The sequence below is a fragment of the Girardinichthys multiradiatus genome, chromosome 7, assembly GCF_021462225.1.
Source record: "Girardinichthys multiradiatus isolate DD_20200921_A chromosome 7, DD_fGirMul_XY1, whole genome shotgun sequence".
In the NCBI taxonomy this organism is placed as follows: Eukaryota; Metazoa; Chordata; class Actinopteri; order Cyprinodontiformes; family Goodeidae; genus Girardinichthys; species Girardinichthys multiradiatus.
This window is the reverse complement of record NC_061800.1, coordinates 6,909,543-6,925,322: the sequence shown is the minus strand read 5'-3', so window position 1 is coordinate 6,925,322 and position 15,780 is coordinate 6,909,543. Positions and strand designations below refer to the sequence as shown.

Here is a 15,780-nt window from a genome sequence, read left to right as displayed (position 1 = left end):
TTGGAAACTTGACTTCAGGAGTAGTAACAACCTAAAGCTGATGGACGAGGAAGTTTATGTGAAAGCTACAACAGATTGCAATGCTTGAGTCAGCAGCCAGACCCTGGAGGTGACTGTGGGTGTTGTTTGTCGGGATACATTTCAGCCAAACAAACTAGTATTAAACATGTGGTGAATAGTCCATCCCCATAGCTATGTAGTGAGAAATCTGCCTTGTGGGAAACAATCTAAAGATTTATAATCTTGTGGGAAACAATCTATCCCACAAGGCGGACACACTGAATCAAACACTGACATTTAAATTTCACAAACTCCTGTTACAGTATCATCAATAAGTCATAGGGAACATAAAAATCTGCCCTGTTTTTATGTGATCATATGTCTGAAATGTAGCCTCCTGTTGACACATATGTTAGTCACCTTTATTGCGTAGGGCCCAGACTCAAAACACAATAACGCCCACCCAAAGTCCTTAAAAATATTTATAATCACCGGCTAAATTTGACTGATTTTTGCACAGCTGCTCAAAGCGACAAACTGACTCACCAAGCATCTTAAGATTAAGTCAGGGGAACCCAGATCAAACTCACACTGAGCTCTGACTAATGCTGTGCTACTCTAGACGGCTTAACTCTGCTGTAATCACACAGGAATATTTAGAGATGGCAGAGCGGCTGCGCAACACACGGAGGCATGTGAGCAGGCCTAAAGTTGGAATTGAAAATATAAGGTTGATAAACTGTGTGTCAATAAAGGAGTGCTGTGAAGGAAGCTGAAACGAAAAGTAGAACTGCTAGCAGTTTGTAATTAGCACCTGAACTCTTTCCACACACACTCTTTAAAGTGCAGCTACACACAGCTGAGCCTGAAGTTGGTGTGGATGGATACAGTACCTGAAAGCACTCTGTGATTCAGAGAACTCCTTCACTTTTCCAGGGCGGACATACTTCCAGTCTGATTTGGTGAAAGACATCTATATAAGGTCTCCCGGTAACGGAGCAAAAACCAAGCAACTTCTTTAGAAAAATCAAAGCTACCCTTAGGTCATCTGCATCGTTGGCTTTGCTGTCTCTCATCCTCCTCTTGACAGTAGCTCATATATTCTCTATCGTGTTCAGGTCAGGCCTGTTTGCTGGGCAATCAGACAGAGAAACCATGGGAATGAATGCAGGCATTGGTACGTTTGGCAGAGTAGGAACGTGGAAAATGAGTTCAGGATCTCCACAAAGCTTGTCAGCTGAAGGAAGCATGAAGTGCTCCTGGGAAAAAGCTGTACTGACTTCAGACTTGATAAAACCCAGTGGACCGACATCAGCGGATGACATGGCACACCAAATCATCTCTGACTGTGGAAACTTCACATTAGACTTCAAGTAATGTGAATTCTGTGCCTCTTACTCCTGATGTTGGGATCTTGATTTGCAAATTAAATGAAAAATGTCCTTTCATCTGAAAAAATGATTTTGGACCACTGAATCCACTTCTGATGCTGTTCCTGGTTCAGGAGCAGTTTAACACAAGGAGTGTGAGAGTTGTAACCTGTGTTCTGCATACGTCTGTGTGTGGTGTCTTGTGAATCTCCCCCAAACTCCTGAATGGATTTTGCTTAGCAATCCTCCTAATGTTCTAGCTTTCTGAGAAATGTTCCAAAAGTTTTGGGTTTTCATTCCTTGTAAGCCATAATTATCAATAGTATCCGAAATAAACACTTGAAGCACGTCATTCTGCATGCAATGAATCCGTATTATATACGACTTTCTCTTTTTCAATGAAATACATTCGAGGTTTGATGAGATTCCAAATAAAGATATGTACCTGTACAAGAGATCAGTTCAATCTGGCAGCAACTGGAGGAACATAAACAGCGATGTTGCTTTATTAAACTGTTTTACATTACTTTGAAATGCTTTTTCATCTTAAATTACCAACCATATACAATTAAAGAAGTGACTACTATAGCATTATTATAAACTATTTAACTGTTAAAGCAGTGTGATGAGGTGATCAATAAAAACTGGGACACCCCTCTGTCCCAGAGGGATCAAAACAACAGATTAATCAACAGACTGATTCAGTCAGCTCTGCACAGTGAGGTGTGAATGTTAAGCATGACAAGCAGGGTGAGAGTGAGCTGGGCTCTGATGCACGTGCTTCATGTCTGTGGAGACTTTTCCTGTTAGCATGCAAGGGACGATGACCCCACAGTGACCAGTGTGTGTGTGTTAGTATGAGTGTGTTTGGCTATGAAAGGAGATCTGAGATTCCTTGCAGGACTGAGAGCGCGCAAGGCGTCACAAGGTCCAGCAGCCAGGAAGGATACGGCTTGTGCGTGTTGACATGGATGCTGTATGACAAGGCACACACATAGACATACACACACCCAAACACACACACACAGCAGGGGGTGGTGCAGCACTGGCAGACTTTAAAGAGCGTGTGCACTCAGGTGGGAACCACCCCGCTCACAGCTCCAGCATTCCAGAGGAGCCAAGTTGTTGCTGTGCAGCAAATCCAAACGTTGGATAAGTTTGTGTCTTCCTGCAAGGGTGTGTGTGTGTGTGTGTGTGTGTAAAGTTTATGTATGAGGAGGAAATCTAAAATAAGCAGGGCTTTATCAAGTTCATTCCCCTTCCCTTTGAGCTGTCGCAGCCCAGAATAGGAGAAATATGTGTGAGTGCGTCAGCTTGGTGTCCGGACAGATAGGCGAGATCAACAGGTTCGGATGTGTTTGATCCCAACATGGTCTCTGAGGCAGGGTCCAGGCATTTATGATGTCAGCATCAATGTGTGTGTCATTTCAGACTCATCCTGAAGAAAACCACAGGGTATCCTGACACCACAGAGTACTCCACAAAGCATCTAAATATTACATGTCACGCACACACAACTCTGTCACTGTTTCTTGAAAGTTTTACACAAAAGGCAAAGGAGCTGTCTGTCCCCTTCAGGCGAGGTTGGAGACCTGAGCCAGCTCTGTTACACGACCCGTTACAGAGAGTGAGGTAAAGACACATTGTGGATAGTCACTGCCAGCTGTTGAATCTGTTACATGAGGGTGTGCCGGCATCAGGCGCTGGACAGCATTGTGGATGTGAAGATCTGCTGCAGAATCAAGGGAATGTGCTTGGTGTCCATGGCAACAAAGGATCTGCCCGCTGGAAGGGTCCTCTGGAGTCTGAAACAAAGACAAGAAGTGTTTGGAGAATTTTTTCCTGAAGACAAACAGAGAAGAGCTTGTTTGGTCCAAAAGAGTGTGAGAGACATTTCCATTAGCAAATTACAGTCTGTGTCCCTCAGACACTGAAACTTAGCAACAAAACAACACAGTGACTAATGCTGGGAATCCTCTTAGTCCACCCAGGCCAACTATCAGGAAGTGTGGTTTCTAAACAGTCCATTGCCAACAACAACACTCTGACACGCTTCCTTCATGGTTTTCCTCTCAAAATTCTATATATCCAAAGCTCTCTCTCCTATTTTAAACACATTTTTAATGCATAACAACCTACGTTTATCATGAACTTATTCAAGATAAGTCTATAGTTGGTGGGTGGGTGGATGGATGGATGGATTTCCAGTCAAAAACTTTTCCCTCTGCATTTTGGAAACAGATTTTATTCATGCGATTTCTACAGTTTCTACAGAAAGGGAAAAATGTTCACCTCCACTCAGATCCAACTACTTTCATACCCAGAAGTCAGAAAGCCAGGAAGCCAACTAACCATGCACTTTTCACACCTCCAGTCAGTTTAGAACTGCTGGTTAACCTAATGTGCATATTTCTGGACTGTTGGAGGAAACTGGAGCACTCCTCAAAACCCCAGGCAACCAGTCAGAATGGTTGGCAGTGAATTACTCTTTCATCCATTGTTCCATAAAACTACGCCATATTGGGCTGTCATTCACAGGATGATACTTGACACACCAAAAGTTGTTTGGCTAATGTTTCCGGATCAGTTAGTGCCCTGATTTGTTAGTTTGACTAACATTATATACAGTGCTGAAAAAAATAATGGGAACACTTAAACAACCCAATATAACTCCAAGTAAATCAAACTTCTGTGAAATCAAACTGTCCACTTAGGAAGCAACACTGATCAACAATCAATTTCACAGCTGTTGTCCAAATAGAAAAGACAACAGGGGGAAATCTTTGGTGATTAGCAAGACACTCAATAAAGGAGTGGTTCTGCAGGTGGGGACCACAGACCACTTCTCAGTACCTATGCTTTCTGGCTGATGTTTTGGTCACTTTTGAATGTTGGTGGTGCTTTCACACTCGTGGTTCATGAGACGGACTCTACAACCCACACAAGTGGCTCAGGTAGTGCAGCTCATCCAGGATGGCACATCAATGCGAGCTGTGGCAAGAAGGTTTGCTGTGTCTGTCAGCGTAGTGTCCAGAGCCTGGAGGCGCTACCAGGAAACAGGCCAGTACACCAGGATACGTGGAGGAGGCCGTAGGAGGGCAACAACCCAGCAGCAGGACCACTTCCTCCACCTTTGTGCAAGGAGGAACAGGAGGAGCCTTGCCAGAACCCTGCAACATGACCTCCAGCAGGCCACAAATGTACATGTGTCTGAACAAACGGTTAGAAACCGACTCCATGAGGATGGTATGAGGGCCCGACGTCCACAAATGGGGGTTGTGCTCCCAGCCCAACACCTTGCAGGATGCTTGGCATTTGCCAGAGGCCACCAGGATTGGCAAATTCGCCACTAGCACCCTGTGCTCTTCACAGATGAAAGCAGGTTCACACTGAGCACATGTGACAGACGGGACAGAGTCTGGAGACACCGTGGAGAGAGATCTGCTGCCTGCATCATCCTTCAGCATGACCAGTTTGGCAGTGGGTCAGTAATGGTGTGGGGTAGCATTTCTTTGGAGGGGCACGGCCCTCCATGTGCTCGCCAGAGGTAGCCTGACTGCCATTAGGTACAGAGATGAGATCCTCAGACCCCTTGTGAGACCATATGCTGGTGTGGTTGGCCCTGGGTTTCTCCTAATGCAGGACAATGCTAGACCTCATGTGGCTGAAATGTGTCAGCAGTTCCTGCAAGATGTAGACATTGAAGCTATGGACTGGCCCGCCCGTTCCCCAGACCTGAATCCGATTGAGCACATCTGGGACATCATGTCTCGCTCCATCCACCAACGTCACGTTGCACCACAGACTGTCCAGGAGTTGGTGGATGCTTTAGTCCAGGTCTGGGAGGAGATCCCTCAGGAGACCATACACCGTCTCACCAGGAGGATGTCCAGGTGTTGTAGGGAGGTCATACAGACACGTGGAGGCCACACACAATACTGAGCCTCATTTTGACTTGTTTTAAGGACATTACATCAAAGTTGGATCAGCCTGTAGTGTGTTTTTCCACTTTCATTTTGTGTGTGACTCCAAATCCAGGCCTCCATTGGTTAATAAATTTTATTTCCATTGATGATTTTTGTGTGATTTTGTTGTCAGCACATTCAACTTTATACAGAAGTATTCAATGACAATATTTCATTCATTCAGATCTAGGATTCATTATTTGAGTGTTCCCTTTATTTTTTTGAGCAGTGTATTTTACCACTCTTGGTATTTATGTTAATAATTGATCCTTTTAATTATAATTATTAATGGATGCTAATAGTCAAACAATCATAATTAATCAACACCAGTGTAAAAACAAAAACCTGCTCCATTTTCTCCTCACCTTTCAGCCTGATCACCAAGGGATCCGATAAAGATGGCAAAGGCATTGACCTGCGGGTCGGAGGTCAAGACCTGGGAGAAGCGTTCCGGCCTGATTCCATAGCGCTCCAAGTTGGCGTCGCTAAGCACCACCACAAAGTGCTCGTCCGCCTCCTCTTGCGCCAACTGCTTGATGCTGGCGTCTGTGGCCTCCAGAGTGTAATCGCCACTCATGCAGAACTGAGAGTGGGCATGCATGGTCTGCAGGACCAGAAATATACAGTATACAAGTTTGTCACTTAAAAGCAGTAGATATAATCTCCCCAGATGATCTAATTTCACATTGGTCAGTTGTAATTTAAAATGTTTAATCCTGTCTAGTGCTCACTTAAGCAGACATTATCTTCAAAACCTGTTTTGGACTTACTAGTTAATGTACACATTTAACTAAATTTCAGCACATATCATTAAAGAACAAAATTCAACAACAGTTAAAGAAATATGAGCTTACAAAATCAGGGAGAAAATCTGTTAACTGCCATCAAATTGTCCATTTCTGCCATCTAACAGATTAAATTTCAAAGCAGTGAAAATCATTTTATGAATGCTTTCACCAGATGACTTGTTTTTAAGAGACATTACATGGTAAATGTTTCCATACCCCTTTATTTTCTCAAAACTTAATATCTAAAAAGTCGGAAGTCTTGTTAAAGTCTTGTTTTCAGCATTCTTCACTCTAAGCCTAAAACAAAATTAAGTGCAACCACGACATCTGTGTGCACATATCTGTGTGTAACTTAATTGCAGTTTACATCCAGCTGTTCTTTAAAGGCCTCAGAGGTGTGTTAGAGAAAAAACAGCATCATCAAGACCAGGGAACACAGCAGACAGGTCAGGGGGAAAGTTGCAGAGGAGTTTAAGACAGGGTTGGGTTATTTTCTCCTCTTTGATAATATATCATTTAATGTCTCAATAGCACCTCTCTCTCTAGGTCTAAACATTGATGGTCACAGAAACTCTCCATCCAATCTGAAAAAAGTTAATGATTTTATTTTACATAAAATGCAAAATAAACAAATGTGTGTCTATGATGAGACAATCTGTGGGAAAAAGAATCATGATGTATGAATACGTTTGCAAAGAACTGTAGTTACTTCTACAGTGTGCAGTTAACAGGATCTGTTTGGCAGCACGGTTTGACAAGTGAAACATATTGCAACATGCCACAGTGCTCCAAAACCTTTTCAGTTGTAACTTGTTTTAGATGGATGCAATCCATTTATAAATGGACCCCTTCTGCAACTTTTGGCTTGACGTCCACATGATAAATTCTTTCTCGTTCTCCAAACAAATTACTCTGGCTGCAGTTTACTGAAGGTCACACACTGACAGCTCAGAAGTACTTCACACAACTCCACATGAATGGAAAATATAAGGCCTCACATTATTTCAAGAAAATTATTTTATGATGTAAAATATATCATTTTAAAGCCCTATTAAAATGTATTGTAATAAACACAGTTATTAACTCTTTCTCTTTGTGAGAGATATTCCTTTAAAAACCTGGCCAAATGGATTTGGAGTCTGTACCTTGAGAACCTTCAGTCTCTGCTTGTCATTTTTCGGCATTTTGTCCGCTGAGACCAGTTCGATGTCGTAGCCGTCGCCTGAGTGACCCACTATGTCGTACTGAGTGGAGAAAACGGTGTGAGTGACTTTACAAAGACTGTAACAAGGATGATGTCAGGAAAACACAATACTTTCTCACAACACATTCTCGAACAGGACCTTCAACAGTCCATGTAGAAACACAGGTGTGATGCTGCAGGAAAATCACTTTGTAACTTAAGAAGGGCCAAGCTCATACCCACCACTGTAGTATGTTAACCCTGTCAGGAGTGATGGTGCCTTTCGCATCATAAGGGGGGGCACTAAGGCTGAGTCAGCCTGCCACACAGGGCCCCTGCAGTTATTTCTGGCCTCAGGTGTAACATATCTGCACTACTTCTGTTGGGGACACTCATCATCCTGTTGTATATATTTTTTGTACTAAGCAACTTTTACAAGATTTCAACAAACCACATGCAATTTAAACCATCAACTAATTAGAAAGCACTCAGATCCCTGATGTTGAAGTGTGTTGTTCCATTTCTGGTTTGTGAGCATACATGTGAGGAGTTTCATACATTTGAAACTCTAAAGTGACAGATGCTCAAAGCTAATGTTGCACCATATCACCATTGCTTCTCTAAACTCTTATAGGCAGAATTTCGACCATCGCCTGGGGACAGATTTCTACCACAGACTATAGGTGACATAAGACATGGGTGTGACTACGCTGTTTTCAAATGCATGATCAAATGTAAGGACTATTATGCAAAAAGAAGAACCACACTGCCATCTGATGTGACACACAGATCTGTGTGTGTGTGTGTGTGTGTGTGTGTGTGTGTGGGGTGGGGGTATGCGATCAGTTTTAGGCTGGGTTGAGTGTCACTAAGGGGCCAAGAAGTCTGTCTCCCCTTCATTCCTTTTGCAGACACATCTCTGCATGTCTCCACTCTGTCCTGTCCTGCCTGTCTTTTTCGTCTTTTCTACTTTCCAGGCTACAACGCGCTTGACACAGACAGAGCAACAAGCGCTTCAAACAGTGATGTAATCAGTCTGAGGAGCTGGATTAGCACAGAGACGTTACTGTGCTTTGAGTAATGTGACCAACAGAAAAGCCTTATTTGTCAGTAAGGTCGTTTTTTGGTATTCATTAGGGAACACTTCTCTATAGTTCAGGCATTATAATTGAAGGGTTGCAGATTTGCAGTTTTTAACTAGGTCTGCTTTGCACTGGTGACTGTGTGACATTGATTTAAAAAAAAAGTGAAACTTTAGCTGGTATCTAGGACTGTAATCCACTGTGTGGTTGTGTTCTGATCTTTTCCTCCTTTATGCTACATTTTAAGTGGTTACCTGAACAATCTTACCTGTTGTTTTAGTTTGAGTATTAAAGGTCCGCCATTAAAACTATGGCATAATATAGGAGGTGACGGTGCTTATGGGTTGTTCAGATAGAGAGGCAACAAATGTAAGAGGCATGTTTTAACAATAATAAAATTATTGAGTTGTGTCATCATAAAAGTGTTGCATGCCATGGAAAAATAAAGATCCAGCATCGATTACCTACACATTTAACATTTAATTTGACCACCAGATAACCTCAAATGTCTCAACAATGACTTAATAACATCACTTAATCTCACACTATGCCATGCTCTCTGATGAAGATTCAGTGAATCATGAAAATAAATAAATGAAACAAGATTGTGAGGTCACAGCAAAAGTAACATACCCCATATTGGTCCAGCAGAACACTGTGAATCCATACGCTTCCCAATTACACATGCGCTACTCAGAACAGGGGTGTATCAAAGGGGACACTCATGCTTGATAGGACTTGATTACCCCTAAGTTTTATTTTTCAATATCTCCACATACGTGGCAAGATAGCAAAAGTGTGACAGCCGTTTAACAGTGAGAGGGTGTGATTATTAATTTCCAACTATGCTCTGAAGCATTGAAGACTCTATCTTGCTTAACGTTGTCACCTTGAACTTGTGCTCGTAGCTCTCCAGGGCCTCCATGACCATACACACAGCCTCCATGGAGCGCTCCAGTCTGCCATCCACACCATTAAAGCGGTACATGCTACCCGACACATCGGCCAACACCCGCAAACGCTTTGGCTTCTGCTGAGGACTGCCCAGCTGTAAAGATGAACAAAGTTCAAGAACAAACTGAGCACAGAACGATCCAATGGAGGTAAAGTAATACACTGAATTGGTTTCTGTTGATTTTAGTTCTGCTTTCCTAAAATACCTGTTGACATAAGGCCAGAGTTCTAAAACTTAGTGTAGACCTTTGGTGCAGACCAAAAATATGCAGCACACAGGGCTGAATAAGTTACAAAAACAAGCCATGCATATTATGGGTAGTGTGTTTGTGTGATTAGTGTGGGAACTATCTGCAGGCTGTGTGTCTCTGGCTGCTCATAAGCATAAATGAGAACACATGAATGGGCAACAACCCGTGCGTGAGCCTCAGCAGAGAAGCAGTAAATATCTCACACACACACACTACTAAACATAGCACTTAACGGTTAAGGGTTGAAATTATGTGTGTGAGGAAAACAAAGGTGGTTGAATGGTAAAAATATCCACAGCTACAAAAAGACACACACCTCTGGGTCCAGCTCTCCCCTGCGTTTATAGATAGTTTTCTCTCCAGTTAGTCCATCAATGATTTTAGCATCATCCAGTTCTCCCATAGGTTGGTTCTTTAGCCACTGCCGCTCCTTGCCTTTAGCCTGAAACACAAACACACATAGGTTTGCCATGCAGTGATCAGCAGTGACAAAACATATCAGATCGAAAGACAGTTATGTCGATAAAGGGAAGTACATGGTTGTCTGCCATCTATGTACTGGAGGGTCAGCCTGTTACAAACAAATCGGTCTCGAAACATTTTTGTTTCTAGTATTTTCCTGCATTCATCACCAATGGCATTAGATTACAAACAGGTGGACTCCAATTATTAATCTGTTTGTAGTTTAAACTTCAAGGAAACTAAGATTTTGTTTAAGGCTGTTAGAGTAAAGGGAAAAGAAAAACGTAGCTCACACTGAAGATTACATTGTGTTTGACTGTCACATAGAATATCAACAAAATATATTAAAGTTTGTGCTTCTAATGTGACAAAATAGGAAAAAGCTCAAGGTGTATGAATATTCTTTTTTAAAACTGTGTGCAGCCTAAGTGAAGCATCAACCCTGATACTTTCTACACACAAACATGGGAAATATTGTGAATGACAGCAGTTGTATTGTTAATTCAGACAGATTGAGGGGCAGACCATCTGAGTAGAGAAAACCAAAGGAATTTTTGTCTCTGACAACACAGTAGTGGTCAAAGCAAACTCAAGGTGCTTTACATATTTCTAGCTGGTTACAACTGGTTTAGCAGTTTATGGTTGAGTATAAACAGAAAGAATTCCCTAGATTGAAACAATCCATACTATCTGTTTAAAGTTTGCCAGCTATAGTAAGCGGTAAGTCTATTTGTGTGTGGGAACCCTTAATTCACTCATTAGGTACGGAACACCATAACATGACTTCATGGCGTCTTGTCTGCTGGGTTAGGAGTAATCTTCATCATTTTTACAGTGAGAAGCCTCTGGCTAAAGCGACACATAGAAACAATATGCAACATTCATGATAAAAGCCAGACTGTAAACACCTGGATGGAAAACCCAAGCTCACGCACACAAACACCCACCCACCACAACACATCTTCACACCTGTACAGGAGAATAATAGGGCAAGCCTTGATGCTCTGCTCTGTAATCATTGCAGCGTGATTTTCCTCTCGTCATATGAACACACACACACACACACACACACACACACGAGATGCTCGCCCTACTATGCCTAAACAAAAGGAGGAAAGTAAGATCCAAACAATGAACCTGAGAGACTCTAACAAGCTTATTTTTTTGCCACCACTCCCTAGGCCCTTTCAGTCACATCATCATATCAAAGGCTTTAGGCGTTCCAAACCCCTACATTCTGACCTGACAACACAGGTCTGTAGGTCAAACAATGGTCATCTGCTGGCTGTATGAGCCCACTATGATTGTTGTGAAGGCAACCAGTAACTTAGGATGTGGCTTTGAACGGGACGGGGACTGGACAGAAAAGCAGGATGAAAGTAATCAGTGTTCTTTAAAGAATAATTGGACTTCTTGCTGATAACAGCTGCAGGAAAAGAGATTAGATTAAAAGTGGTGAGTTATCCAACAAAGGGAATCACAGGTGCCAAGTATAAGACCAGTACAGTGATACTGACCTGTAAGCTGTCCAGGATGATTCGTAGGGACTGAACCTGTCTCCTCACTGCGTTGGAAAAGCGCTCATAAGTAGAAGCATCATACTCGCTCATATCAATTTCCTTTAATCTGAGACAAACACAGAAGAGACACACAGCTTTTTAGCATGACTCAACTTGACCATGCACAGTGGAGCAGTTGGTAGTGTCGTTGCCTTTCAGCATAGGGTCCTAGATTCGAAGCCCGTTCATATGTGGGTTCTTCCTGGGTACCCATCCCACAGTCCAAAATCATTACAGTAAATTGGTCTCCCTAAATGTGTGTGAGTATGGTTGTTTGTCCTGTCTGTTTTTGTGTTGCCCTGTGAAGAAATTGTGATCTTTTTAGGGTGTATCCCACCTTTCGCCCAGTGACCACTGGGAAGAGGCACCAGCCCCTTCACGACCCTACAAAGATAAGCAGTTAGAGACTATGGATGGACTGACTTAATCGTGGCTTAAAGAAGGTGACATTTGGGCATTTCACTGATCTTTACATTCTGTAAAACAATAGCCATGTTTTCATGACTCATAAGGGTCAAGTCCATAATACTGCCACCACCATGCTTCACTGTGAGGATGGTGCTCTCAGGATGAGGGCAGCAGTCTCAGCAGGGACACCCAGATTCCTCTCTCCCCAGATACCACCTCCAGCTTCTCTAGGGGTGGCTTGAGACGTTCTCAGGCCAGCTGAGAGACATAGTCCCTCCCGCGTGTCCTGAGTTGTTCCCCTGCGCCTCCTCCCGGTGGGACATGCCTGGAACACCTCCTGAGGGAGCCACCTCAGCTGGCTCCTTTCAGTTGTGTTATTAAAAATAAAAACAAAAATGCATTCTCTTACCTTTTGGTCTGAGTTTCCTATGACCATCTTTCAGGTATAGATGCACCATGAAATCGGCTTGTAATTGGAATCAGATGATTATCAGCTTGACTGACCCCGACTGGCCTGATGCCAGTCGGACATAAAAAGAAGCCATCTTCCACTGGATGAGAACTGCTGCCTTGGGCCAGATTAGCATGGGAGTGAACTGAAAAGAATGCAGCTGCACAAAGAAAGCTCCCTGTCCCAGCTCCTTTATTGCACCATAATGTGGCAGAAATTTAATGTTTCCAGCGATAGGCTCTTTATCAAATGGAGTAGCCATTATGTAAGATTCCCTCTGGCAATCATCCAAATATATTTCTCTTTTGGCAGAGGTGTAGAAGAGGACTTGTAGGCTAAAATCGTCCAATCGGTTACATCCAAACTTTCTGGATGGTTGGTTCTGCCTGTTATTTTACTTCTCATGTTAACAAGAACAGATCTCCCTTTTGCCTTGCCCCTAGATGGTTCCTGGGGGAACTTACTTTTCTTGATTACCTACAGTCCTTGTTTATCTTTCCAGAGCCAATTATCTGTTCCCCTGCAGTGTTTCCAAAGAGAAGGATGACATCATGCTTGTAATTTACTCCAGCTATCACCTCTCAGTCTGAAATGCTTTAATCCAGATGAAATACTATAAACTAGGTAAAGGAGTTCAATCAGTTAAGAAGTCCAATAAAACCAAACCTTAAGATGGCCTTGTAAGCCTTTCCAGACTAATAGATATTATTAGTGTGTTGTTTGTCATCTTTCTTTGGCTTAACTACTTAAACTGAACTAAGAGTTTCAAATGATGTGGTTAATCACAGTTAAGTCATGATTCAAAAAGGGGGAAATCACAGAGAGCCAGGTTGGTTTATAGCTTCTTCTCTTCATAAGATTTGGTTAATGATTTGAAATATTTAGCTGCAACAAATAGGCACAAATAAAAGATAACCATTAGTGTGCAAACACGTTTTCACATCACTGTAGGACGATATCTTTAGTCGGGCCTGGAAAGCAAAGTCAACAAATAGATATGCATTCCCAGCTAACTTCTTGCAGAAAAGGTCTTTGGCATCGCCACAATAGAAAGGTTAAAGGCCACCACAACGACTCTGGCTTTAGGCTCAACATAATCTGAAAACCATTAAAGTTGCTTTGATTACCTCCCGTCTGGACACCTGTGCACTAATTGACAGGGGTCAAGTTTGTTAAATATGGACCACTTGGCATGTGTTTGTGATCTCTTCAAAGACACACCTGCATAGACACAGGTGGTCTGTACCCCCTCAGTCAGGCTTATCAAAGTAATCCCTATGTGCAGGTACTAAACTCTCAGCTACTGTACACACACTTTGTTGCGGCTGATGTAAAGGTGCTACCACCATGCTTCAGCAGCGTAAAGTGTGTGTGAGATGACAAGAAACTGTAGGACGTGGGTGAAATCTCTCCCAGGTGTTAGAAACCTTTGGTGACAAGCAGACCGTGAGCACCCCTGCAATGCAGAGGCATGATTTTAAAATGCAGGCAGGGATTGGAGGAAGGATGGAGGGCCTCTGGCTTAATATGTCCCAGCTTGTAACAGATCTGTATAGTCTGTAGGGAGACCATACTGTACTCTGAGAAGCTCCAAAACCAGTTCTCAGCCAACGACTCTGCGTCTGTCTGGAAAGGGCTCAAGCAAATCACCAACTACAAGCCGAAAGCCCCCCACTCCATCAACGACCGACGCCTCGCCAACGACCTGAACGAGTTCTACTGCCGCTTTGAAAGACAAAGGGACAGTCCTGCAACCATCCCCCACGACGCCCCCCAACAGCTGCAGCCACAATTCACCACCCCCACCTCCCCAACCTCAAGAGGGGCCTTGGCACCTCCAACCCCCACCCTGAAGTTCCCCCCCACCAGCCCCCTACCCACGCCGAGGACGGCTCTTTCATCCAGGAGAGGGACGTCAACAAACTCTTCAGGAGACAGAACCCCCGGAAAGCTGCTGGTCCGGATTCTGTCTCACCAGCCAGCCTGAAGCACTGCACTGATCAGCTGTCTCCAGTCTTCACAGACATATTTAACACCTCACTGGAGACATGTCATGTGCCAGCCTGCTTCAAGTCCTCCACCATCGTCCCTGTTCCCAAGAAGCCAAGGACCACAGGGCTTAATGACTTCAGACCCGTTGCCCTGACCTCTGTGGTGATGAAGTCCTTTGAGTGCCTTGTGCTCTCACACCTAAAAGACATCACCGACCCCCTCCTGGACCCCCTGCAGTTTGCCTACAGAGCCAACAGGTCTGTAGATGATGCAGTCAACTTAGCCCTTCACTTCATCCTGCGGCACCTGGACTCCACAGGAACCTATGCCAGGATCCTGTTTGTGGATTTCAGCTCTGCCATCAACACCATCGTCCCAGTTCTGCTACAGGAGAAGCTCTCCCAGCTGAGTGTGCCCGACTCCACCTGCAGGTGGATCACTGACTTCCTGTCTGACAGGAAGCAGCGCGTGAGGCTGGGGAAGCACGTCTCTGACTCCCTAACCATCAGCACCGGTTCCCCCCAAGGCTGTGTTCTCTCTCCTCTGCTCTTCTCCCTGTACACCAACAGCTGCACCTCCAGTCACCAGTCTGTCAAGCTTCTGAAGTTTGCGGACGACACCACCCTGATCGGACTCATCTCTGATGGTGACGAGTCCGCGTACAGATGGGAGGTGGACCATCTGTTGGACTGGTGCAGCCAGAACAACCTTGAGTTCAACGCTCTAAAGACAGTGGAGATGGTTGTGGACTTCAGGCAGAACCCAGCCCCACCTGCCCCCATCACCCTCTGTGACTCCACAATTGACACTGTGGAATCTTTCCGCTTCCTGGGAACCATCATCTCCCAGGATCTCAAGTGGGAGCCAAACATCAGCTCCCTCATCAAGAAAGCCCAGCAGAGGATGTTCTTCCTGCAGCAGCTGAAGAAATTCAACCTGCCAAAGACTATGATGGTGCACTTCTACACAGCCATCATTGAGTCCATTCTCACCTCCTCCATCACCATCTGGTACGCCGCTGCTACAGCCAAGGATAAGGGCAGGCTGCAGCGTGTCATTCGGTCTGCTGAGAAGGTGATTGGCTGCAGTCTACTGTCGCTCCAGGAACTGTACACCTCCAGGACCCTGAAGCGGGCAGGGAAGATTCTGGCTGATCCCTCCCACCCCGGTCACAGACTCTTTGAAACTCTCCCCTCTGGCAGGAGGCTGCGGTCCATCCGGACCAAAACCTCACGCCACAAGAACAGTTTTTTCCCCATCTGCCACCAGCCTGGTTAACAAAGCCCGGAAACCACCCTGACACTCCCCTCCCCCC

The 15,780-nt window shown here is 44.2% G+C and overlaps 1 protein-coding gene across 2 annotated transcripts in view; it reads right to left on the bottom strand.

Annotated features, from left to right (window-relative positions):
* Positions 1–1,848: 1,848 nt before the first annotated feature.
* Positions 1,849–15,780, bottom strand: part of vwa8 (von Willebrand factor A domain containing 8) — a 135,555-nt gene continuing 121,623 nt past the window's right edge. For both annotated transcript variants that reach the window (XM_047370333.1, XM_047370334.1), the window contains exons 40-45: positions 11,573–11,681; positions 9,910–10,035; positions 9,278–9,436; positions 7,269–7,367; positions 5,701–5,939; positions 1,849–3,175 (exon numbers count right to left, since the gene is read on the bottom strand). In XM_047370333.1, the coding sequence (XP_047226289.1) occupies positions 3,067–3,175; positions 5,701–5,939; positions 7,269–7,367; positions 9,278–9,436; positions 9,910–10,035; positions 11,573–11,681 (841 nt within the window). In that variant the 3' untranslated portion in view covers positions 1,849–3,066. The remainder of the gene's footprint in view (positions 3,176–5,700; positions 5,940–7,268; positions 7,368–9,277; positions 9,437–9,909; positions 10,036–11,572; positions 11,682–15,780) is intronic.